General features: G+C 36.9%; 1 protein-coding gene and 1 long non-coding RNA gene across 2 annotated transcripts in view; both read right to left on the bottom strand.

The window, feature by feature from the left end:
* The window catches only part of LOC127840938 (targeting protein for Xklp2 homolog), a 51371-nt gene that overhangs the window by 24767 nt on the left and 204 nt on the right, over window positions 1-26400 (bottom strand). Inside the window, exons 2-7 of the mRNA XM_052369405.1 lie at window positions 25302-25398; window positions 18714-18776; window positions 16148-16417; window positions 14538-14835; window positions 14026-14206; window positions 2429-2585 (exon numbers count right to left, since the gene is read on the bottom strand). Coding sequence (XP_052225365.1) covers window positions 2429-2585; window positions 14026-14206; window positions 14538-14835; window positions 16148-16179 — 668 coding nt within the window. The 5' untranslated portion in view covers window positions 16180-16417; window positions 18714-18776; window positions 25302-25398. The remainder of the gene's footprint in view (window positions 1-2428; window positions 2586-14025; window positions 14207-14537; window positions 14836-16147; window positions 16418-18713; window positions 18777-25301; window positions 25399-26400) is intronic.
* Window positions 17486-18367, bottom strand: LOC127840946 (uncharacterized). The gene is made up of 2 exons (XR_008030642.1): window positions 18217-18367; window positions 17486-18067 (listed from the first exon to the last, which is right to left on the bottom strand). It is a non-coding gene; the product is annotated as an uncharacterized LOC127840946 (long non-coding RNA).

Raw genomic sequence — 26400 nt, forward strand, 5'->3', positions numbered from 1 at the left:
AAGGAATACGAGAAAAACAGGAGCGGTTTAATTGTATTTAAAGTCTAATAAATCGCATATTCTTATGTCAAATAAATAGGCGACTCAAATAAATACCGGTACGCGTTTTGTTCATTGCTATTCTAGATATCCTTGAAAGAGAATTCAATTAAATGATGCAATAACCGGAAAGGATAAAAAGCGGAAAGGCAAAATGTAGCGGAAAGAATTTTCGGCGAGCAAAAAAAATTTTTTTTTGGAAAGTGACAAAAAAATAATTCAGTCGGGCAGATTTTAGTGGGTCGGTCGGGTTATGCCAAACAAAAGAATTTTTAAGGATGGCCCTATTTGTGCTTTAACAAGATTCATCAAACACTGAAACAGCAAAATTTATGGATAAAGACAAACTATACTTAAGGAAATGTCTATTTGAAATCACTCGCGATTAAATTTAGATTTAATGAACATTGAAAGTTTTAAGTGAAATCAAAATATTTCCTTTTCTCTACGCTACATAAATAATAACACCCACGCATCTCATGCTGTACCGCGACATTTTCCTCGGGATATAATTTTCAGAGTGCTTTTTTTTTAGTCTACTGATGCTGACAGTTGAGTCTACTGACCTGGTTGAGTCAGAGGCAGGTTATCCTAAGGAACCCGAGGCTCAGAGTCCTGATTTACACAGTTGATACTCTCAAACACTGCTTCAGTTAAAAGATTGTTTAATAAACTTATTTTTAGTGTTAATAAAAACAGGATTTTCTGGAAATCACTCACCACTATGATTTTAATATGGAACTTTTTGTGCATGTTTTATAGTTTTCAGCATAATTAATAAATTTCTCAATTTGGATGAAAACACCGCTAATTTCCCCCAATTTTACCGGTACTGGTACCATTCCCAAAGTGGTGAGGAAAAAACGCTGCTAAGTCAAGTTAATCTAAATCATATTTTGTTGGCAGCTTTGCCTCCAATATGACCTTGACATGGTGTTGTTTTTTTCAGATCAAAATGCACAAACAATTCAGCAAAAATATACAACTCTATTCAAAAGTCCTCAGTCAACTCACAAAATCAACAACAAAACAAGGGACAAAATTGTCACAAAACCAGGTTTTCAAAAAAATATATTTATAACTAGAGAGCTTTGTCACAGACGTGATGTATACCCCCACATGCTGCATTGACACAGTTTTGCATGCTGTCTTCACAAAACAAGAAAAGCTAATTTATGGCGATTTTTAAGAATTATTATTCCATTATCATTTATGGCCATTTTGACCTTTGAACTCTTGAATTCTTTTGCATGACACACCGTCCAATTACTGTGAACAAAATTAATGTACAGAGTCATTTTAAAATCTCACAATAAATGACATGGACAAGCTCATTTATGACCATTTTTGACTTTTGAACTTCAAGTGTGACCTTGACCTAGGAGATATCGTCGTAATTCTTTTGCATGTCACACCGTCCAATGATGGTGAACAAATGTGCTAAATGATTTTAAAATCACACAATGAACAACATAGTTATGGCCTGGACAAGCTCATTTATGGCTCTTTTTTAGCTTTGAACTTAAAATGTGACCTTGACCTTGGAGATATCGACATAATTCTTTCGCATGACACACCGTCCAATGATGGTGAACAAATGTGCCAAATGATTTTAAAATCTCACAATGAACGACATAGTTATTGCCCGGACAAGCTTGTTCCGCCCACCTGCCGACATTCGCCAATCTAATAGCCAGTTTTTTTCTTTTTAAAGCTCCACCAATAATAATGATTTTACAGTAACTAAGGAATTCAGAGCTGATTGGCTGAACACTTGACATTGCTGCCTCAAACTCTAGTGGGTTTTTCACTTTTTTTATGCGGCTTTGAGCTTTTTTGATTGGGTAAAATAAAATTTCATTTTCGACAAAAAATAGGAAATTGGTGGTGTATTATTGTTGGTATTTTTGGTAAAAGATATTTCAATATTGAGGAGAATTATAGTGTTTTAAATATTATATATACCCAAGTTCAGCTTCTGGTGCTGAATTGTTGCATTCACATTTAAAATAATAATGTTTTTTTGTGTGTTTTTGAAAACCTTCAGTTGAGAATTTTAGGCAGTCATTTCAGACAAATATACACTATTGAGATTGAGAATAGAGGCACATTTTTACCAAAATTTGACCCTTAATCCTTTCCCACAGCAAAGAAAAAATGGCTTTTGCAACCAGCATAAAACCAGAACAGCCTGCGAGTTCAGGTTTTATTCTGTTTGCTGCTCATCAATAACTAAGGGTTGGAAATGAAGCATTTAAAACTTGAATTGAAGCCTTTAAAACTTGAATTTAGTAAAAATAGGTATTTAATTAAATTTAACTTTCTAAGGGACTACACACGCGTAAAAACATGTATCTAATTGGTAAAGGTTTAAAATCCATTAACTCACTTTTGCATCTCCTCCAACTCCTGCTGTTCGATCTCCTCTCTGCTGGGCGCGGTCACAGGGCGGGACCTGGAGCGGGTCTCAAACTGGGGTGTGTGGGGCACTGTGGGCCCATGAGGGGGTGACCTTGAACGACCTCGCTTCTCATCAGAGGCGCCACCTGCAGGTCAGGTATTATTAGCATCTTACATGAACATGCATAGTGCCAACACTGGACAGCCATAAACATGGGAAATTTGATAGAAATTAAATATCAGTTTTTATATAAACAAGAAAACAATTGAGTTGTAGGCAATCACCTGTGAGTGAAAGGAACTAATTTATTTTTAGATTGTGAACTTTAGAATAATAGCTTATGTTAATTTTTCTGCTAATGAAATATCAATATTAACATAAAAAACTTAAAATTAAAACAGAAATTTTAAGACCTGTAATACAATGAATTAAATAAAACAAGATTAATTTCAACCATTTTTCATTTGGGAAACATGGTTTACTAGACAATGGATTTTAAATGAGAATATCAAAATTATATTAAATAATACTTGCAAACAGTTTTCTTAAATTTAAGCTATAAAACTTTTCACATGAGATTATTTCACTCCACAGTAAACAGAACATCTATGGCAGCGTTTCCGCTTTTAAAAGTTGGAAGTCCTGACTTCCAAGCCTAAAATTGTGGACGTCCCAGACATAAATATTGAAGTCCTACTTTTATTTAAGAATTTTAATAAACGTACATGTTCCTACTCTATCCATTACCCGATAATCCAGTATTATTACGATTTCTATTTTCAAAACCAAAAAACTGACAATATTGAAGTCCGCTATTTTACGCAAGTTGATTTGAGGGATGGTGGAATTCCCATTGAACATACGTTAATCACGTGACGGGATTTGAGAGCATAGAGCACTGTTCATATTTAGTAATTATGACAAATCAACGACTGAATTTAAAATGTAACAATTACATGTAAATAATGATCGACGACAAATACTTTATCCGTAAACGACTGGGATGGGGGAATTCCCATTAAACATGCGTTATTCATGTGGCGCGATTTGAGAGCATAGAGCACTCATATTTAATAGTTATGAAAAATCAACGACTGAATTTAAAATGTAACAGTAACATGTAAATTATGATGGACGACAAATACTTTATCCGAAAACAATTTTTTTAAATAAAATTCATTTTAATTATTAAATACTTACCTGTTATCGTATGCTTATACTTTCCAAGGGGAAATAACTCATCCGGAATTTTAACTGGGAATCCGCCACCTCAATACCGTAATACAGGCCAGGTTAAACATAGTGCAATGCAACCTAGCCAAAAATCGGTAACCAACCCTCAATATTCTTTCAATATATATACAAAAATATTAATCGAATAGCCGGGTGGGAGGTGGGACTTACCGATAACAGGTAAGTATTTAATTATTAAAATGAATTTTATTTAAAAAATTTGTTTTAATGTCATAAATACTGACCTGTTATCGTATGCTGATTTTGCAGCTGCGGTGGGAAGGTTCGTATATATTTTCCCAACACAGTAGAACCCATAAACAGGGTTATCAGCTAATGATATCAAGTAATCTTCGTTTAAACGGTATTAATTATAACTTCTCGGACAGAGTAATATGTCTATGTCGTAAAGAAGACGCTACCGTTAGTGAAACCACAACAAGCCCAAACGTATACAAATTGTATTGTTGGCACTTCAGAAAACGAAGATAAAAAGATGACAAGGTGGTCGGATTCCTCCAGTAAACAGCTTAGAGCACGTCAAAAAGTGGGGTGTGATTAATATATGCCCACAAAACAGACAGAGCTCTTAATTCATGCGGTCAGATCCTAAAAAGGAATGAATCCTTAGATAGGATAAGATTAACTTTCCTTAGTCGAGGTCTAACCCCGAGAAATAGAAGCCGCAGACACATCTCCCCCCCCTTTTTTGGGGAAATGAAGAGTGTCTTTGAGAAACTCGAATGGACTTCTGACTAACACTGCTGAGATAGAACTTCAAAGCCCTGATTGCCCAAAGAAGTTTATCCTCATCTTCATGACTACCAGTTTAAGAAAACTTGGAAACTTGAAGGTAGAAGCCATATAGAGGACTTGATATTAAGCAAGGAATCCTGGCTGACACAACAAAGTGAAAACGACAACAGATCCAACTGGAATTGGTCGTATTCAACAGAAAAAGCATGAATTTCACTTCTCCGTATGGTAAAAGCCATAATAAGAAGGAAAACCGTCTTAAAATTATATTGGAACTGTTAATAAGCCTGATGAAAAGGTTCATAGGGAGCTCATTAAGCATCCCAACATGTAACACAAGTCAAAACCGCTTAAGAAGGTAAAGGAACGAAAAACATAGTGTTGACGTTCCATAGTTTGGATCAGTTCCAAAATAGGTAAGACAGCACAGAGTTGCGATGACTTACACAAAACAAGGTATACGAAAGCATAATCTCTATCCTTTGATGAAGATAAGAACAAATTTCTTATCATCAAGAAAAAGATGAGAAAAACCTCTATGTATCTAGCAGAGTGATTAAGGTACAGTTCGTTGCCCTGTTCCGACAGGATTTTGACATCGACAGGTCAAATTGTATCAAAACATTCAATGATAAAGAATGTTTATGCTGGGATATGTCGACCAATTACTTGCCTAAATTATCACAAAAGATTTACATGAAGTTCAAAGTATTTTTTCTCAGATTTATTGATGTTTACATCGCACTATATTGCCCTGTTCCGGTGCCTCTTTTCAGTTCCGACGGCTCACCGTTATTTTTACTAACCCGTAAAAATCACTAAAAGAGGTACATTAGGGGAATGCAAAACGTCTTAATATACTGCAGAAATAATATTTGCACAACTATTGGGGAACTGGCACCATGTTTAGTTACAAAATTGAAGACAGCGTTATAAAAGGCTATCACCAATTTAAAATAAGGCCTCAAATGCATACCGAGTTAAATATGGACTTAGAATATACAAATCTGCCTGATGAAAACGCAGCATTAGTGTGGATTCCACCTATTGAGGACTTTCCTCCAGAAATGAGACATAATGTAACAGACCAAAGTCGTTTCTTAAGATTGTGTGACATTGCAGGATTGCCCATAGGCCATGTGCCAACAGGACTAGCTGGTGCATTCAGAAAAATCATGGAATTGGAGGGTAAAATCACTGCTTTAGCCACTGGAGAGCCCTGCCCTAGCTTTGCACCCTGGCCAGCCCCAGAAGCAACAGGTGGGGGTGTGGTCATTCCATGTGACTACATCATCACCTGTGCAGAGAATGACTTTAATATAATCTCTGATGCCATAGATAGTATGCCCGAGAAGGAGGCAATGAAGATACAAAAGATGTAAAATAAAATGACGCAAAACAAAAAGTACATTTTTACATATAATTATGTGCATTGTCTTTTAATAATACAACATATGAACCATTACTATGACTTTGTGTTTGTTTTTTTTTATCGTTATTACAATTATTACATGTAGCTACATAATACAAAGTAGGCCCATTTATGATACAAGCATTCCAGCTGAAAATTTAACACAACTATGGATACACATTTACAATATCTTAAGCATACAAGAGTTAGTGTATACTGTACAATGTCGCAGTAAACTATTCCAGCAAAGTTACAACAGTGCATATTTTATTTAATAGACACACAAACGGCAAAAGAATTCTACCCCTTCAGAGGTTAAAGCAGCCTTATCATAGTCATGGTCTTCGGGAATACACGAAACATGGATACAACTGTCGCATATATCACATTGAACCCAACCATCTGGATCCTCTGAAATTTTCTTACAAACAGAGCAATGATCTGATTTTGTGTTACATGAAGCATCAAATATTAATACTTTTTTAGCTTTAGCCCTACATGAAACAGGCGCTTTACCTTTAGAACTAGCAGTATGCGGTTTCCCTTTAGGTGGCAAAGGCTTAACTTCAAGACTTTTGTTAGATTTATACTTTTTTCTTTGTTCTGAGCCTTTACTTTTTCTTGAAGAAACTTTTTCTTAGCTGCCTGCTCTTTTCTTGCAAATAGTCTTACGGACTCTCAAAGCTTACGTTCTAATGCTTTCTAATGAAGTTAAGCAGTCTGGCAAAGTATCAGAACTTGTTTTCCTTTTCTTACTATAACTACAAGAAGGGAACACAAGGGCCTCCCTAACAGATGGTGACACAATGTCATCAACACCTGAACTACTGGTGCAATCAGTATTAACATCACAAACAAAAGATTAAGTTCTGAAACAAACTTGTAATAATTGGCAAACCATCTATCAAAATTCTTCACTGGTTACCTTAGCACGTGAATTTTCTAAACATGACTCTTACCGTATCTCAACTACATGAGAATTTCTGGCCATAAAGTTGTAGTGCCATGTGTAACTAGGCCTATCCTTTTTGAACTTGTTTTAACGCTTGTCTTTTTTTAAGATACCTTGGACAAAGTCCAAAAATTCACCAACACCAAGGCCCATTCCTCTTTTGGACTACTCCGATAACCACATTGCCAGCTCTTCTTCCTCTTTTTTACTGAATATTGGCTGAGGCCCATTCCTACTGTCTAAAGATACTTCACCACTCAGTCTACGCCTCAAGAAACTTTCTGACAAATCATGGTTCCTAGCAGCTCTTGTAATAGGAATACCTCTTCCTACATCTGCTAAGGCCTCTTTCACTCGAATCAATTTACCAGGTGATTTTCTGTATCCCCTCTTATATTTCAAAGATATTTTTGTAGCATTTTTCTGTGCTGGGCTCAAATGTTGAGCTTGCTTCCGGGAACTGCATTTACATTTACATGGAGTACTTCAGTCTGACCCACTGCTAGAAAGCCTAAATTTTCCCATGTTCCTGTTGAAAAAAAAAAGAATAAATTTAATAAAAGAGAAACAGAAAATGATTAAAAAAGCATGGTGATATCGGATGCTAATGCCTGCTTACAGTCAATATTTATTGTTTGGGCCATACTAGGAGTCTATATCAACATATATACCGCCATGTGTTGGAAATATTTCAATGATCTCTTTCATATCAAAATATGGACAGACAGACAGACGAACATAGATAGGTTACTGAAATATTACTGGAGTCTGAGCAACTGACAATACAACAAAACAAGAGTTGTAAATTGATCATAAATTGTAAAATTGCAGGAATTTGCTAATTGCCCCTAAGGACACCCATCACTCAATTAAACTTCAAATCCATCAGAACTGGTCAAAAGTTATCCATTTAATTTTGTTATAATTTCATTCAGAAAACATATATTGATTTACATCATATTTTTAACATATGTTGTCTGTACCTGTGCAATAACTTCTGCACTATAAAATTTTACCTGCCATGCCTAAGAAAAATTTGACATGAAACTCATTCAAAACGCCATTTTCCCGATTCTCCACTAAGCAAAAACAAGTAAACCTGCCATAAAGTATGTTGGGATTTTGTTACCTAGGATAAAGATTTCATCGATCATGTACTGCTTGTTCAACAATGGCACGTGTGCGAATAAAACTAAACCACTTTCGATTTGTGGCCGCCGCTATTTACCGGAAAAACATTTGGACTCCATCGGAACCGGTGAAACGTCGGAACAGGGCAACGGACTGTAATAACTATGCTCTCAAATACCCAGTAAAAAAATGAATTTCCATAGAACCTTTATACAGTTTTGATGGAATTATCCTTGCACAAGTAACAAGGATTGAAACTCTAACAGAAAAACGTTCTTCTGTAGAGATAACTAAAAGTTATTAATGGCCAGACATGTAGTGGCACATGTTTGGATCAGTAAAAATATGTCTCTCTGAGATATGATATTTGACCTGTGAAGAAGTTTCCTGAAAATAATTGTACAGGAGACTTAAAAAGTCGTAGAACCATAATCCCATGGTTCATTAAGTATATTTCATGAAATTATGGCAAAAACTCAGTTATTGCAAAAGCTCACCATGAAGGCAAGATATTCCAGTTTATGTCAATGGACGAATGTATAACAATCGCACACCCTGCTGGATCGATTTCTGTGAACTGCATTATTGACGTTGTTCAGCATACCGGTATACACTGCGATATACGATCGCATAACGCTAATAACTAGCGTTTGATGATAAACAACATTCTTTGATATACTATGTACACCATGCAACTCGTCTGCAACTTCACTGCCGCGCATGCGCAATTACATTATTGAACCCAACGGAAAAATAATTCGAAAGAAAGAACTGCACGACAAAACGTCCAACAGGGCGTTGAGACGAACTGGTATGAGAAAGACGATAGAGAAAATTTGTTGTCCTTGCAAAGAACGAATAAGTTTCTGATTTCCAGTTACAAGGAGTGATAATATGATCACCTCCGTGTCTGTAAGTAAACCACGACCGATGTGTGATAGTTGAAACCATCACAAAGGAATCGTGAAAATGTGTTGTAAATGAAAAACAGCTAAAAAGAATTTTCGCTTTTCAAGATGTAGATGTGCAGGTGATATTTGTTAGGATACCACATAATTGAGAAAATCAAGATACGTTGTTCTATGTGATCGTCCATAACCTTCTCTGCTCACATCTGTATAAGATGTAAGGAAGGTTGTGGTAGAATAAACTATATTCTTGCCAAGATAATCTTCTAGTCTAGACACCACTGAATAGTGGTAAATAATGACAAAAAGATGGAAATCTGTGTCATTAAATAATCCCGAGATTAATACAATTATCTTATAAATAAAGCTGAAACGGACGTAAGAAAAGACGTCTCAGCAGAAGGACCGGTGACCGGACCAGTTAATACCGACCGGTGACCGGAACCATTTGTCAAGGATGGGTGGGCAAAGAAACCACGGCAAGCCGAACTTTCCCACTCCAAACACACTTGAAAATTGGTAGAATAGGACAGTGTTTAACACTTATAAGTTTATGACCTATCTACAGAATATAGCCTCTTCTTGAACCAATAACAGGCGCCTTTAAAATCCTGGATAATACAGGTCGCGAAGTCATCGATTTGCGAAGTACGGAAATATGATTGATAGTGGTACCTCCGGAATCGGAGGTGTGATGGCAGAAAAAGGTGAAAACCCTAGGGGTAACCTTAAGCGGGTCCACGCTTGCCGGTAGAATGCATGGAAGTCTTAAATTCTGACTTGATTAATCCATTTACTTCAAGACTTCTTACCGGGACGAATTCCGAAAGGAATACGACCAGTTATAGGAAGACGGCCTGTTATGGCCAGAAGTGTAATAGAAGAATAACTTTAAGATGAGGTCCCTCCAGATCCTAGGATCTAAGATCTGAGTTCAATAGGTCCTAAGCCATCTACAAGACTGTAGCCGCTATGCGGTCAATCTGATAGGCAATCCTATGTATCAGAACTCTTGTTGATTCCAGTAGCTTGAAAATATGCACTGCCGTAGGAGCAATAGAAAAGCAGAAGTCGATACAAATGTCGTCTTGCTAATCCTGCTAGCGTCATTAATGTGTCCCAACTGTTCCGTGACACTGACTGCAAAGTCTGTAGCCGACAGGTAAAGGCCGTTAAAACAATTCATCCTTCGGGTCTCGAACATAAATTAATAGAGGTCAAATAGTAATGTTCGACCTCAATGCTAGTCTCCGAGTTCACTTCAGCCGATCTATCTGCAAGACCAGTAGTCTGCATGTAGCCGGTTGAGATAGAAGTACAAATAACAGATATAGCATGATTTGGTAACCGTCGCCAGTAGAACATCAGTATTGAAAAACACAAAAAGTCATGTAGATTGTTGAATCCATAAAATATAGTATTCAATACAATCATAGCCAGGGGTATACAACTATGTAATGTAGACAATACCCGTGATACTAAAAATTGACCGATGAAAACACAGTGGAATACCGGTAATTGGTAAGTGGTGACCGAACCGGACCGGTCAATGACCGGTAACTGTAGCCCGGTGAACGGACCAGTCATAATATGACCGGTGACGTTACCAGTTAAAGACCGAAAAATGGTGGAATCCATATGGTCTGTTATCAATGTCAAGCACTGCTCGGAAAAGAAGATCATGCCAAAAAATCCAATCCGATGGCGATGAGACATCACTTATTCTGACCGGTGATCAGTGATCGGTGATATGACCGATGAATGGTGACCGATGTCCGGTGATCGGGACCGGTATAATATAACTGCGTCAGAATGGAAATATCTGGTGCAGAAGAATGACCATCCACGAAGTCATCTGATAATGTTAACCGGAAAACAACGGTAGATTATCAGTATTAATAGGCATAGGTGTCCTTGTAGTCGTAGTGGAGAAAAGAACAGCTTATCCCGAAGCCTGAATGTTAAACGAACTAGTGTTCGTATACAAATACGGCTCGGTGACTGCAACATGTGTGGATGCCATAAGAAGAACCATCACACGTGGAATGGAGACATGATATTCCTAAAGGAATAAAATGGAGAACGTCGATATGACCAGTAGGTTCATTAACGCCTACGTGAGAAGTGGCGACATCCATATAACTTCGATGCCGAAATATTGTTCGGCTACGCTGGAAATATTGTCTTCTACAATATTGTCTCCGTGAGCATTGACATGATCGCTTACGAGCGTATCAACGCCGAGAACTGCTCAATGAAGGAGAGGTATGTTCGATAACTATCCAGTGGTGCTCAATGCAGTCCGCTGATGTCTACGTGAAGGTTGACGATGTACTCGTTTCCTACGATGTCGAGATCTGGATCGGCCGAGATGTGGATCGGCTGCGATGAGACCGAGATCTTCTAGAATAACGTCTCCGTGAGTGACGACGTGATCGCTTACGAGAGCCGCGACGATGAGAACTGCTTGACGAAGAAGAGCGTGTCCGATGTCTAATCCTTGATGAAGATGATGTATTCGACGATGAATAGGAGAATAATTCAATGAAGAAGACCGAGTTCTTCTTCTTGACCGGTGACTGGTGTTATCGGTGGCAGGCCTAACTGATGACTGTTGACCGGTGACCGGAGCGGTGATCAATGACCGGACCGGTGACATGACTGGTGACCGGACCGGTGACATGACCGGACCGGTGATCAATGACCGGACCGGTGACATGACCGGCCGGTCAGACGTCGATCAATGGTCCGTGATCAACGTCCCCGGTGACGTACCGGTCATATCATGACCAGTGTTGTCACCGGATAATGACCGTATGGCGGATGCCAAATGGTCCGGCATTGGTCGATGTCCTTAACCAATGCCATTGGGCAAAGACCGGCTGACGGGTGTCGCCATATGGTCTGATGTTGACCGACTGTCTAAGAGACTTAGCATAGTACGGTCGCGATCGTGCCCGATACACGGTGACTGATACTGCAATTATCATCCATGATCTGCGAAGTCACCGGGTATTTATCCACTCTTGTTTCTGCGACCATCATGTAGTCGAATATATGAAAAACAAGGGCAAAGCATATTCAACCATAAACTGGTCACAGACCAGATTATCATACGGCACATAAAATCATTATTTGACCATAATGAAAATTATAATAATACTGCCGTAGATCATAAATTAAACAAAAGTTTAATTCAAAACAGATGAAAAATAAAATGACGATCAATTAGATTGTCATACGGAACGTTAACATCATTATTGCACACAATGGCAAATGATAAACAATCTGTCAATAGAAGAACACGCTTTGCACGATCTCGTAACACATTAGAAGAACATGCTTTGCACGTTCTAGCAATGTATTAGAAGAGCACGTTTTGCACGTGGTCGTTCGCGCCTGAAAACACCCAGCATGGTAGAAATAAACCATTGTTCGATAAAAACAAGCATGGCTTACCTTTTACAAATGAAACAAAATCCATTAAATCCACACAAATTAATCCGAATGAGACATAAAAAGATAAATAACACAATTTATCTATTCAAAACCCCAATCAACCAAGTGAAAAACAATATTTTAATTCAGAGCCGTAAAAGACACGTATACACCTGGTTGATCCGGAAAGAATATTGAGGGTTGGTTACCGATTTTTGGCTAGGTTGCATTGCACTATGTTTAACCTGGCCTGTATTACGGTATTGAGGTGGCGGATTCCCAGTTAAAATTCCGTATGAGTTATTTTCCCTTGGAAAGTATAAGCATACGATAACAGGTCAGTATTTATGACATTAAAACGACTGTCCGAAAAAAAAAATGTACGTGTTTTGCACATGTGCATATCGTTTGACTGCAGAAAATGAAAACCAATTACTCATTAAATACGTAATCAATATATAATTTGGTTAACATATTGCTTTACAATATGCTTTAGCACTACTTTACTTTGCTAATCGACACTTAAAATATTTCAAGATGGCGGACATTTGACTTAAGATTTTTGGAAACTAGCGAAGATCTTTCGTCAATTGCAGTTTATGCCCGTACCATCTGCTAACAAATTGGAAATAAATAAATAAAATACCGGGGAAAATCGGTACCGAACGAACATTTTCAAAATGCCAAATTCGTTCTCATATGATCGCGCATGCGAAAGAATTTTCGTGAATTGATTAATTGTAGGTATTTCCAAACTGTCTTTTCAGATTTTTGCTATCGCCAGAGCCGAGATTTAACCGCATTGGCGATCAGGCGATGGATTTATTTTGCAGACTGCTTATTTTCAAATGCGTATAATCAAACGTGTTATCCGAAAAATTCAGGATTTTATTATTCACGGAAAGTTACGAAAAATTCTAGCAACAAATAAATATTTCTCGTGTATTTCGTGTACAGATGAAAATCATGCTAAAATAAGACTTTATGTACAATGTCACGTAATTCTTCCTCAGGGAAAGCGTGGACTCAAATATTTGATTGCTGAATAAAAACTTCGTAACGCAGAGGTCGTATTGTATACAGCTTCATGTGGGGTCGGCGTGTATTCGGCTGCCTGAACGCTGATTGGCTGATGCGCTTACCAAGAAGACTTTGATTGACAGCTGGAAAAATCAATATTGGCCACTCGCTGAGAAATTCATTGAAAACAGTAGCTCTTGGGCGGAGTTAACGGTCTGAATAACCCGATTTACTGTTGACATTTGTACGTGTTGTGTATTAGAAAATAGCGTACATGCAGATTATTGGACGTCCAAGGGACTTCCACCATTTATATAATGGACGTACGACTGCTGTTTTCAGGCGTAATTTACGCCTGGACGTCCACTAACGGAAGGGCTGATCTATGGGACCATTTTTTAACAGTTACTTCAACTCTTTAGTGCAGAAAAACTTTAACACAAGTTAATCATAAACTCTGGGACACTTAAGTTTTTTTAAAGCTGAATCTTCTCTCTTAACCCTTTCCCACTCAGAAGCAAAGTTAAAATGTGGAAACAGCATAAAATCAGAACAGGCTGCGAGAAACTGGCTGTCTGTTCAGATTTTATGCGGTTTGCAGCCGTTTGCTGCTAATCAGTATCTAAGGGTTGGAAATGAAGCCTTTAAAACTTGAATTTAGTAAGAAAAGTCTGTAATTAATGCGTAAAAATACATATCTGAGTGGTAAAGGGTTAAAAGAGATATGGTCGCGTACCTTTGGGCCGTGACCTGAACCTATCCGGTGTTTTGGTGAAGGCGGCCAGTTTTTCAGCCATGGTCTCGTACTTCTCTGCCTGCTTCTCATCAAGGTCAGGCAGTTTACGTTTACGCTGCTGGCCAGACGACAGCTTGAAGGGCTCGGGAATAGTGGGGCCTGCCTTCATAGGACCGGGGGCCTGGAAATGCATGCGTGGGTTTGAAAAAACAGCACTTTCCATCTACATTTACCATAAGCCTCTCAAATAAGCATTTTGATGCTTTTGTGGTCAATTAAACAATCAAACCATGCTTGTATCAGTTAACTTGTTGGTTGTTGTTTTTATTAATTCAATTTCATCAGTTAATAAAGTCTCCTGTCTCTTAGAATTTGTGCACAATTTGCAGTACATACTCTTGGATTTATCTTCGAAGGCTAGCCAGCTGAATAGTTTCTCCCACTATTAATTAACATGTGTATCTTTTTTGGACGAATGTGAAAAAACATTCCATGCCAACAATCCCACCTACCTGCTTGCCCGTATCAGATCGTAGACAGCTGGCAAAATCCTTCACTTCCTCCACAGTGGGTGGGGGGTGTGGTGCCTTGATTCTGGCGTCTGTCTCAAACTTGAACTCCTCTGGCTTTGTCATATGTTTAGGGGCCACTGGAGCCGTGGGTCCCTTCCCAGCCAGTGCAATCTTGCATGATTCCTCTGCAATTTTTCGTTTCCGCGCCAGCTCCTTGCGATAGAAGGCGACTTTTTCCAGTTCTCGCTCCTCAGCCGGCTTGATCTGTGATGCCGCAGCACTCTTCATGGGCTTTCTTCTGGAAGATCAGATCAGAAGAGGTTTATGTAACACTACATATGGAAATATCTTATTCTAGAGTGAAAAAGCAAGGTGCTGTACTTATTTTGTGTCCACCTTCTGTTCCTCTAGATTGGTCAAAAACCAAAATTATAAACATCTGTTTAATTTTTTTAACACATTCTAGCAAATATTCAATGGCAAATGTGTAAATTACATGTATATGCCATGTAACATTCATCACAAGTGTTTCACAAAGAAATTTAATCTATTTATTAAATCATTTATTTCACCATAATGGTTCAGCTGTCAACCCTTCCCTCTTGAGCAGCACCCTGAGCCTTTTTCTTTTATAGTTCCCAAAGTACAAAGCTTATGATACAATACCCATATGATCGTTATAAGCCCAATAACATGGGTCAATTTTGAATCAGGCCTGCTCAGTTGTTCTGTTTCATATAGGGCTGGGAATGTTACTTTTGCCTCAAGTAATATTGTAAGAATTCTTCCCAAAATTGCTTTTTATTCGAAGACTGATATATATAATATCTAGTAAAAATAATGTAACGTAATCAACCTATTTCTTAATCTTTAAGAAACAGTTTTACACTTTTAATAAAATAACAGTATTTGTTGACCAAAAATAAGAATGGTTTTACTGTTTCTTAACAACTCAACAAAATCTTTCCTATTTAATTATATTAAAGGCCTTTTTTCAGGATTAATTTAATTTAATAAAGATTTCCATTAGCTTATTTCAATTCAGTCATTGTCATCTGGATAAATACTTATTGTGATTTGGATTAATATATTTACTGAATTGACTAGATACCTGCCTTCAGAAGGTCAAAATGAAATGTAATTTTGTTGGTTTTTATAACCAAACATTTAGAATTAGGCAATCTTACACAGGCATATATCGCCCCATTGTTGCAAAAAATTACTATTTGCCTTTTAATTTCAATGTCACATGGTACAATTATGCACCCAGGGGGTGTTATATAAACAAGAAATGTGTCTGTCAGAAACACTATGTCCCCTTCTGTGCCGCTTTGATTTTTTTTTTTGACCCTTGACCTTTCACCACTCAAAATGTGCAGGTCCATGAGATACACATGCAGGCCAAATATGAAGTTGCTATCTTCAATATTGCAAAAGTTATGGCAAAATGTTAAAGTTGGAGCAAACAAACCAACAGACTGGGCAAATACAATATGTCCCCCACTATAGTGGCGGGGGACATAAAAAATACCCCTTCCAAAAATATAAGCATACCTCCCTCCCAGAAGCCCAGAGGTAGGCAATTGCAAGTAACAAGCAAGAGCACCTACTTCATGAAGGAAGGCGTGGATGGTATGGTCATGCCGCCCGCTTTGCCCTTCTCGCTGTCCGGTTTCTTGGCAGCACTGCCAGACCCCTCCCTCCTGTCCCCTGAGAGCCCACGGGTGTGCCTGATCTGCGGCCCGGAGCCAGAGTCTGTGGACTGGTTGTGACCGGACCGGTTGAAGGAGCTGCTGCGCTGTACCCCGCTTGACTTGACCCCTGTGACCCCTGACCTGCGTTGTTCCACCTCCGTCCTAGGCTTCTTTACTGATGCTGACCTGAAAAGTGATTGATAACAATTATTTCATAAATTATTATTTGTGGTTAACCCTTGCCCACTCGGCTACACATTTTGACCTGATTGTGGTCTATTAAAAAATGTAATCAATTAAAGGGACCTTTTCACAGATTTTGACATTATGAAATGTGTCATTGAAAGCTTTAAATTGATAAATGTGAACATTTGAACTAAAAAGCTTCAGTATTAAACAAGAATAAAATTAAAGAAAGAAAACAAGAGACGTGTTTGTCAGAAACACAATGCCCCCCTCTGCAAATGTTATGACCAATGTTTAAGTTTTCGGACGGACGGACAGTCTGACTGATGGACGGACAGTTCAAAAACTATATGCCACCTTTCGGGGACATAAAAAGTAATTCCCAACTAGACTTGAACCACTGATCCTTGGATTAAAAGTCTGGCACTAAGACTGCTCTGCCGTCTGCACTGATAGAAACCATAATCTATTTTATACTTCATATAAGCATTCCTCATAATGTAAAAAAACATAATGATAACAACAGAACTCTCCAAATTTTTTATCATTTTGCGTTTGTTATGCTTTATAATTTTCAGGGTTTTTATTCTTCAAAGGATGCATATGATGGACATTTGACAGAATAGTATATGTTCAGTATTACTGTTCCCACGCAAATATCATAGCTACAACAAAATTTATAAAATCTGAAACTATTTTTTAAATTTCTTTAATGTACCAAAACATAAAAAGGTCCCTTTAAAAACCTTTATTGCTAGATTCAAGTCTTAAAGGCTTCATTTTCAACCTTGAGATAGTGATGCTCTGCAAACAGCATAAATTTTGATAAAACCTGAACAGGCTGCAAGTCACTTGCAAGTTGTTCTGGTTTAATGCTGTTAGCATAAAACTATTTTCACTTTACTTCTGAGTAAGAGGTTCAAAAGTGGAAACTCATTTGCAGGAGTTTTTATTAGGCTTGCGGAAGGGGATTCAGTTTTACTTACGGAAAAAATTAGCGTGTAAAATCTTAACTTGGGAAAGCTTTTAAATAATATAATTATCCCCACGCTTTTTGAAAAAAAGGTGGGGATATTGTGGTTATCTCCGCCGTCCGTCCGTCTGTCCGTCCGTCCGTCCTGGCCACTATCTCCTCCTACACTAAAAGCACTAGGACCTTGAAACTTACACACATGGTAGCTATGAGCATATGTGCGACCCTGCACTATTTGGAATTTTGATCTGACCCCTGGGTCAAAAGTTATAGCAGTTGGGGTGGGGCCGCGTCAGAAATTATCACTCATTTTTTTAGGTTATTTTACATTTACTTCTTTATTTCTACACTGATTCACTTCAAATTGATACTGGACCTCTCTTATGACAATACGGTCAATCTCAACCATGCATGGCCCCATTCCCAACCCTGGGGCGCCCCGCCCACATAGGCCACACCCACCAAAAATTTCCATTTACTATAATTTTTTCATTTCTACACGGATTCACTTCAAATTGATACTGAACTTTTGTTATGACATTAGGGTCAATCTCAACTATGCATGGCCCCAATCCCAACCCTGGGGCGCCCGCCCACATAGGCCACACCCACCAAAAAATTCCATTTACTATAATTTTTTCATTTCTACACCGATTCACTTCAAATTGATACTGAACCTCTCTTTTGACAATACGGTCAATCTCAACTATGCATGGCCCCATTACCAACCCTGGGGCCCCGCCCACATAGACCACACCCGCCCAAAATTGCCTTTTACTATAATTTCTTCATTTCTACACCGATTCACTTCAAATTGATACTGAACTTCTCTTATGACAATACGGTCAATCTCAACTATGCATGGCACAATTACCAACCCTGGGGCGCCCTGCCCACATATGTCACACCCACCCAAAATTGCCTTTTACTATAACTTCTTCATTTCTACACCAATTCACTTCTAATTGATGATGAACTTCTCTTATTACAATACGGTCAATCTCAGCTATGCATGGCCCCATTACCAACCCTGGGGCACACCTAGGTCAAACATTCGGCGTGGGGATACGCGTCGGCCTCTGCCGCGCCATTTCTAGTTGAAGTTACCAAGGGTGATTTTTATATTGGGGGCAAAGGTCATTGATTGAAAACATAAGTTCCAGTTCCATAAATGACAAGTTAATTAACATGTTTATAACTAGAACACATGTATTCATAAACTCATTCATTGAGCAATTTTATTTCATAGTTTAAGAATACATACTAGTCAAAGATAATAGGACATTTGCCATTCAGTGTTTAGAAACAGTAACAACGGCAAACCTGTCCAGGGATCTGTGCTGGCGTTTCGAGGCAGGCTTGGGTTCATTCTCTGAAGGTTGTGAACTGAAATGTGACAGTAATCTGTATAAAGCAATGAGCCTAGCTATTGAAAAACTGCGCTTAATACATGTGCAAACAGTGTCATCCCATAAAAGCTTGTGAAGTCTGCACGGGCTTTGAAGCCATATATTTGACCTTTGACCTTGAAGGATGATCTTGACCTTGACCTTTCACCACTTAAAACGTGCAGCTCCATGAGATACACATGCATGCCAAATATCAAGTTGCTATCTTCAATATTGCAAAAGTTATTGCAAAACTTTAACCTTGACTTTAACCAAGGTTAAAGTTTTGGGACAGAATGACAGACAGACAGGCCAAAAACAATATACCCCCGATCATTTGATCCGGGGGCATAAAAAACTAGTGCACAGGCCAATATGGGGCAACACTACGCACATGCATTAAACCAGTGTTCGCAAAATCTTAAAAAATTTGACAGTCATTCGGATTGAGTGAAATATTTGTACGCCTGAATCAGTTTCTGTCAGTCCAACTAAACTATAACAGAAAAACAACAAAAGAGAGTAGCTTTAAGATGTTTTATTGTTATGTTTAAATATATCTTTATTTTGCCCTCTTATTATGTAACTAATATTATTATTACATAAAATAATTGTAACATCATCACATACACAAGGATAAAAACAGGGTCCAAATTTGTACCAGACAATGACATTTTTTTCATAATTTGCTTTATCCAGACCAGGTTATCCATATTAAAGTCAAAGGAATGTTATTAAGGGTTTTTAGCACAGGAGTTTTAATTGTTATTAAACATTAGGAGAACAAGCATATTCGTTGAATTGATATCCCCCGCAAATATGCTTCTGCACACAAAAGTTGTCTGAACGGATGGACAACGCCCTTTGACCTCAAAGTGTGACCTTGACCTTAGCCCCTAGGATTATGGCAATTTTAGTAAAATTTAATAATTTGACCTTGAGAGTCAAGGTCATTCAAAGGTCAAGGTAAAATTCAACTTGCCAGGTACAGTACCCTCATGATAGCATGAAAGTATTTGAAGTTTGAAAGCAATAGCCTTGATACTTTTGAAGTAAAGTGGATCTAAACACAAAATTTAATCATATATTCAAAGTTACCAAGTCAAAAAAAGGGCCATTATTCTGTCAAAATGACAACCAGAGTTATGCAACTTGTCCTGTTCAGTCCTCTTATGATAGATTGCGAGTGTTCCAAGTATGAAAGCAATATCTATGATACTTTAGGAGTAAAGTGGACCAAAACACAAAACTTAACCAAATTTTTAATTTTCTAAGTATAAAAAGGGCACATAATTCTGTCAAAATGCCAGTCAGAGTTATCTAACTTTGCCTGTACAGTCCCCTTATGATAGTCAGTAAGTGTTGCAAGTATGAAGCAATAGCTTTGATACTTAAGGAATAAAATGGACCTAAACACAAAACTTAACAAAATTTTCAATTTTCTAAGTATAAAAAGGGCACATAATTCTGTCAAAATGCATGCCAGAGTTATCTAACTTTGCCTTCCCATTTCCCGTATGATAGTAAGTAAATATACCAAGTTTGAATGCAATAGCTTTGATACTATATGAGAAAAGTGGACCTAAACACAATACTTAGCAGACCTCGATGCCGACACCAAGGTGATGACAAAAGCTCATACAATTTTTTCTTCAAAAAAAAAAATGAGCTAAAAATGTCAATTTAGACACAAATTAATGTTTTTTTGTTGACCATCCCAATGTGACAGAAGGGGGAACCAACAAGAGCTGTCAGAAGACAGCGCGCTCGACTATTCGAGTGCTTGACAGTACAACGTAAGCCATCATGGAAAGGGGGGGGGGGGTGGTATAATGTGGCTGTGTGATCATTTAAGGTTCATGTAGAGGCTTCATTTTGAAAATTGTGGGACCCAAAGCATTGAACTCAAATTTGACTAAAGGAAGAGTGCCACATTGAAAATGTATACATATATTCTTTAAAGGATGTTTTCCTTCAAACTGCTACCAATCTTGTACATCAACGTATCATACCATCCACAAAATCAATCAAAATAAAAAGCGATTTTAACACTAAAATATACATTATTTTCAAAAATCTGAATCATGTTTATTTAACGTATTTCGGTGGAAAAGTATAGCACTAGTGAATAATATCGACATTGACAAGGGCAAGTTACGCTTAAATAGTAAAAAAAGTTTACATATCTAGAAATATTAAAACTCGAACACATGTCATTTCATCACCATGGGGGCAGCCAATTGTAAATTAATAAAATAGAAAGAAACATGCTAAAAACTCACTTATCGCCTAATTGACATTCCAAACGGTTGACGATGACAAATGCATTGGATTGTAATCTTTCCGTTGATGTTTGCAAACTGCACAATCAGACCTCATAAACACTCAAAAAAATAACTATGTAAAAAGCATTTCACCAATGTTTACAATTGTTGTCGAATCACTGTACTTATATTATTGCGCATAAAATAGTACGCTTACAGTCTGACAGAAAAATCGATACGTAACACCGTTAAATTCATCACGGTATACTATTCTATTGATAATATATAATAACACATCGCTTTAACAATCTAAAAGGAGAAATAATTCTTTTAAGCAAAGTTTTTAATAACGAAAGTGAAAACAACGGAAGTTATGTGGATATTCTGTGAGATGCACTTCGGCTCCAGAAAAACAATACAAATAAACTAAAAAAGACGTGTGGGGGACAGTTTTCAGCTGGAAAATATTTGAAATAGGGTAAGTGATGATATCTCTACGTGGTCATTTCTGTTATTGAGTGGGATCTCTTGCAGATTAATGTTAATAGTTGTTTTACTAGTTGCCACCCAACTGTCAAAATAAGTTTGTGTTTTCTCAGGTATGTGTATACACATACCCGGTTTTCTAACCACTGCACGTGGTTTCGACCGATTTGTTTTGCACGTTTTTCTACGGAGCACAGCGAGGGCCACGCTTTCAAAATGGGTAGAAGGAATCGAAATATAAAATCAATCGGTTAGCCAATTTCTTTATATTCCTTTACAATTTTATATGTCGTCTGCAATCTATTTCAATTTGAGATGGTTTAAATTTGCAATTTGGTTGAGAGGTAAATAACAAAATTGTTAAGCCTTTGAAATAGAATTGTGACTCTTCATGGTTCAAACAGAAATCTCAAACCTAAATTCAAGCACTTTTCAAGGACTTTTCAAGGCCAAATTTTCATTTTCAAGGCCGAGAACCGTTCGTTAGTTTCCTTAAAAAAAATCATTTTCAAGCAAGTTTAACACAGTAAACATCATTTATTTGCTCAAACAAATTAAACTTATTCCACAATAACTCATACATGTTATTTCTAGTTATTGCATACATGTTTTCCATCCTTAACTCAATAATCTCACATACAGTTTGTCAACCAGTTCCGGATTATCAGCAGTTCCGATTATCAGCAGTTCCGATTAATTTGTATTTAATTTTCCATAATGCCCCAATAAAAACAAAATGATAAGTGTCTACGGTATACATTAGGTAAAGGAATAAATTAACAAAGTTTTAGCAAGAAATCTTTTGTAAATAGCTTACAGGGTGGAAAAATGCAGCAAAAAGTTAACCGGTACTGATTGAATGAGTTATGTTTTGAAATGTGCATATGGATATAGAAGGCTTTATTATTTTCAAATAAACTTTTTGCTGATTGAAAACAAATGCTATGACAATGTTTTTAAATTCTAATTCTGTAAGTTGAATGATTTTTAAAAGTTTTCCGAATGGTGATCTTTAATTGGCTTTTTTTGACAAAAAAACTGCATATGCCGTCTGGCTTAACCTGTTATCATACAAAATAAATATTACCCTTTATTTTTACATCTTCTCACATTGACACTAAATCCCGAAAGAAATTAGTGTGGTCAAAAGAATAAACGTTTTTCGCCGGATGATTCTAAACTGGTTGAATGACTGTATGTATTTACTTTTTAAAGTTATTACAAGCAAACACATTGCTTCTCAATGTCATGTTTTCTTTGTGGGTTTCCTCTTTCTCGTGGCTTTTCAAAGCGCTTTCCCCCATCGCCCGACACCAATTGTCTTCATACAGACCCGACAATCATGAATGTGCATTTCGAATGTCCTTTGTTTTCTGTACCCAGTAATATTCAGTTAACCACCCTGGTTTGAAATGACACTTGCCCATCGCTGCGTTTTCACTCGCGAAAATTGATCACAATGGAAAACCTCTGACGTAGTACACATAATCTGTGACGTGTACACATAACGTTTCGTACTCAATATTGTACGAAGCTTATATTTCGTACTCAACTTTTTGCGCCAAGGAATTTATGATCAATTTTCGTAATATTTCCCTAAAGAACGATTTAAGTTTATAATTAAAGCGATGATAAAAGTAATTTTGAGCAGAAATAAACATTTTCAAGGCTTTTTTACATGAAATAAGCACTTTTCAAGCACTTTTTCAAGGCCAACCTTTGTTCAAGGGCTTTTCAAGCCTATGACTCGTTTTCAAGCACTTTTCAAGCCCTGTGCGAACCCTGCTCTTATTATCCACCATACCTGGATTTTTAAAAAGGAGTTACGTTTTAGTTATTATTAGAACTTTGTTTGGAAAATTTATCCAAAAAAGGCAGTTGAATAAAAACTCATTTGTTTTATGACAATAATTTTCTGTGAAATGTTGCTAACTTGACCTTGTATATGTATATAGCTTTGTATTTATTCAACTTAAGGTAGTGCATATCCTTCCTAACTTTAGATTGAGATTTTGTAAATTAGTGTAAAAATGTATTGGTTTTAAACCAAAATATGAATAAAGCATACAAATATTGAATGTCAAAAACGTGTTTATGTTATTCTATCCGTCTTTAGCTTTAAAATGATATATAGTTTGACCATATTGTACCACATTGAGTGAAGAAAAACCAAAGCGAAGTTTTAATAAATTTTATCCTCCCCATGAACCTTAATAGATGATCTTTCAAAAATAAGAAAAAAAAAATTGTGTGTGTGTGTGTGGGGGTGGGGGTATAATGTGGGTGTGTGATCATTTCAAAAATAAGAAAAATATTATTTTTTTTGGGGGGGGGGGGCATGGGGGATGATTTGGGTAGAGTGCATTGTGGTATGTAAGGTAAGTGTTTTTTTGTCAAACTTTAACATAGATTTATCAATAATATGCATATTCTAAGTATAAAAGGAGCCATACTTCTGTCAAAATGCTTGATACAGTTGTCCGCTCTTTCTTATAGGTTGGGGTCATGTTGGTAAACAAGTATGCAAAATATGAAAGCAATATGTCAAGGGACACAGGAAATATTTGGGGTAGTACGCAAACTTCAACATAGATTTATCAATAATATGCATATTCTAAGTATAAAAGGGGCCATATTTCTGTCAAAATGCTTGATACAGTTGTCTGCTATTGTTTATAGGTTGGGGTCATGATTTTTTAACAAGTATGCAAAATATGAAAGCAATATGTCAAGGGACACAGGAAATATTTGGGGTAGTACGCAAACTTTAACATAGATTTGTCAATAATATGCATATTCTAAGTATAAAAGCGGCCATAATTCTGTAAAAATGCTTGATACAGTTGTCTGCTCTTGTTTATAGGTTGGGGTCATGTTGGTAAACAAGTATGCAAAATATGAAAGCAATATGTTAAAGGACATTGAAAATATTTGGGGAAGTACGCAAACTTTAACATTTGCACGCAAACAGACACGGGAACGGCAACGCCGACGCCGGGGTGAGTAGGAAAGCTCCACTATATATATTTCATATATAATAGTCGAGCTAAAAGGGAGCAGTGTGCAGCTCCCTCCTATTTCCCACTAGATCGTTCCTTAACTACTTTTGAGTTTACTTCAACTCATGACATTTTACAAGTGTTAGTTAAGACTCAAGTTGCATTGGAGCTTATTTTCGTGTATTGCCAGGCTTGGTACCTTCGTAATATTTTAACAGCAAACTGTTCTACATTTTCCAACAATACAAACAAAACAAATTTGAAAAAAACAAAACTGTAATCACCAGAATTCAGTCACTGTATTGTCTTCGAAAATATTATAATCGTGAAAACTTGTGAAAATCCTCGAATACCATTGGTTTTAAGAATTAAATATAAATGCAGGTATCTTGTCCCAAACTAGAACAGTCCTAATCGGTCTACTAACCATTCGAAGAAAATCTCATTTTGTTTATCTGAACTTGAATTCTTAATATCAAATTTTGATATGATTTATTGTATTTTAATGCGATCAAAACTGATATTTTACTTACATATACTATTATTCATACTCCTGAAACCGGTATAGAAATTTGCCCTTAATGGAAATGGGCTGATATTGTTGAAATTTACATCATGCTTTTGTCTATGAACTAGAATAGAAAATGATTATTTTTTGTCGGTCTCTCGGACCATTTTTTTAAAAAATCACTTGGTTTTCATTGCTGATGGTTATATAGCATATCTAACAGAATGAAAAGGTGGGGACCTTAAGGTGACTGCCCTGGAACTTACACTGTGTTTGTTTTACTGTTGGCTGTTTTCTTTCTCCACTCTTCTAGATTTGTGCACAGGTTTGATGGCTTGGCCTTTGCCGAACCTGAAGCAGGTTCTAGAATGACAAACATAAGAAATTGAGTTACTGTGTAAAAGACTTTCTTCAACACTAGATTCAATTGAGCCTCTTAAGAAAACAGGCTTTATGTTACAGATCAGCCCGTGCAGTCTGCACATGCTAATTAGGGATGACACTTTCTGTCTCAACTGGAATTTGGTTTATAAAAGACTTCTTTTAAGGGATGCAAGATTAACCAGTTAACCTACTGAAACGATTTAAAATTCAACACTATCTTATGCAAAGCTATAATGATGTTTCAATAAAATACACAGAATTTTGTAGATACAGAAAAGTGCTTAAAGCTAGTCGACAGTGTTTTGTCTTAAGATGGGGATGTCCAACAAACTGCAGTTGCTCTTTTCATGTTTTTAATATTATATAGCCATGGGAAATGAAGTTCTTCTTTTTAAGGTAGCTAATCGAACGGCCTCGAAAAAATAACAATGTCTGCGAGTGTTATGGTTATTATCATGTATTGTGTATTAAATCTTTGTGAGAACTTTTCTACCATCATCAAATGCACAGAAAGAAATAGGTTTTCAATTTTATTTCATCTCCCCACTCATTCCATCCCGCGAAACCCTTAAGGTGTCGTAACTCTAGTAACCAGTTACTTTTTTGTCAAAGGTTAAACTGAAAAAGTGATTATGCTTGTTCATGGAATAATTAGTACGATTTTACACTTTGCACGCGACATATTATTTTTACTGTTGTGAAACTTGTAGAGCTTGATGGGAGATGACCTAAATGTTGAGATCTAAAAAAATAAAAATATCATTTGGATTTTTGAGGTCCCCTTCGGGGAAAATATACTATTTTCCATTGGGAATGGGGCCCGTAATCGGCCCTGATTTTAAACAAAAAACACTGCAATTTTTTTATAACAAAAGGGATTTTCATAGAACTTAAATTTAAGCTTAATCTGCTAATTTTCCCCTCAATTGCAAACATACATTTCACAGATTTAATAGTTGCAATTAAAGAGGGCATTAGGTG

This window comes from Dreissena polymorpha, chromosome 8, assembly GCF_020536995.1.
Source record: "Dreissena polymorpha isolate Duluth1 chromosome 8, UMN_Dpol_1.0, whole genome shotgun sequence".
In the NCBI taxonomy this organism is placed as follows: Eukaryota; Metazoa; Mollusca; class Bivalvia; order Myida; family Dreissenidae; genus Dreissena; species Dreissena polymorpha.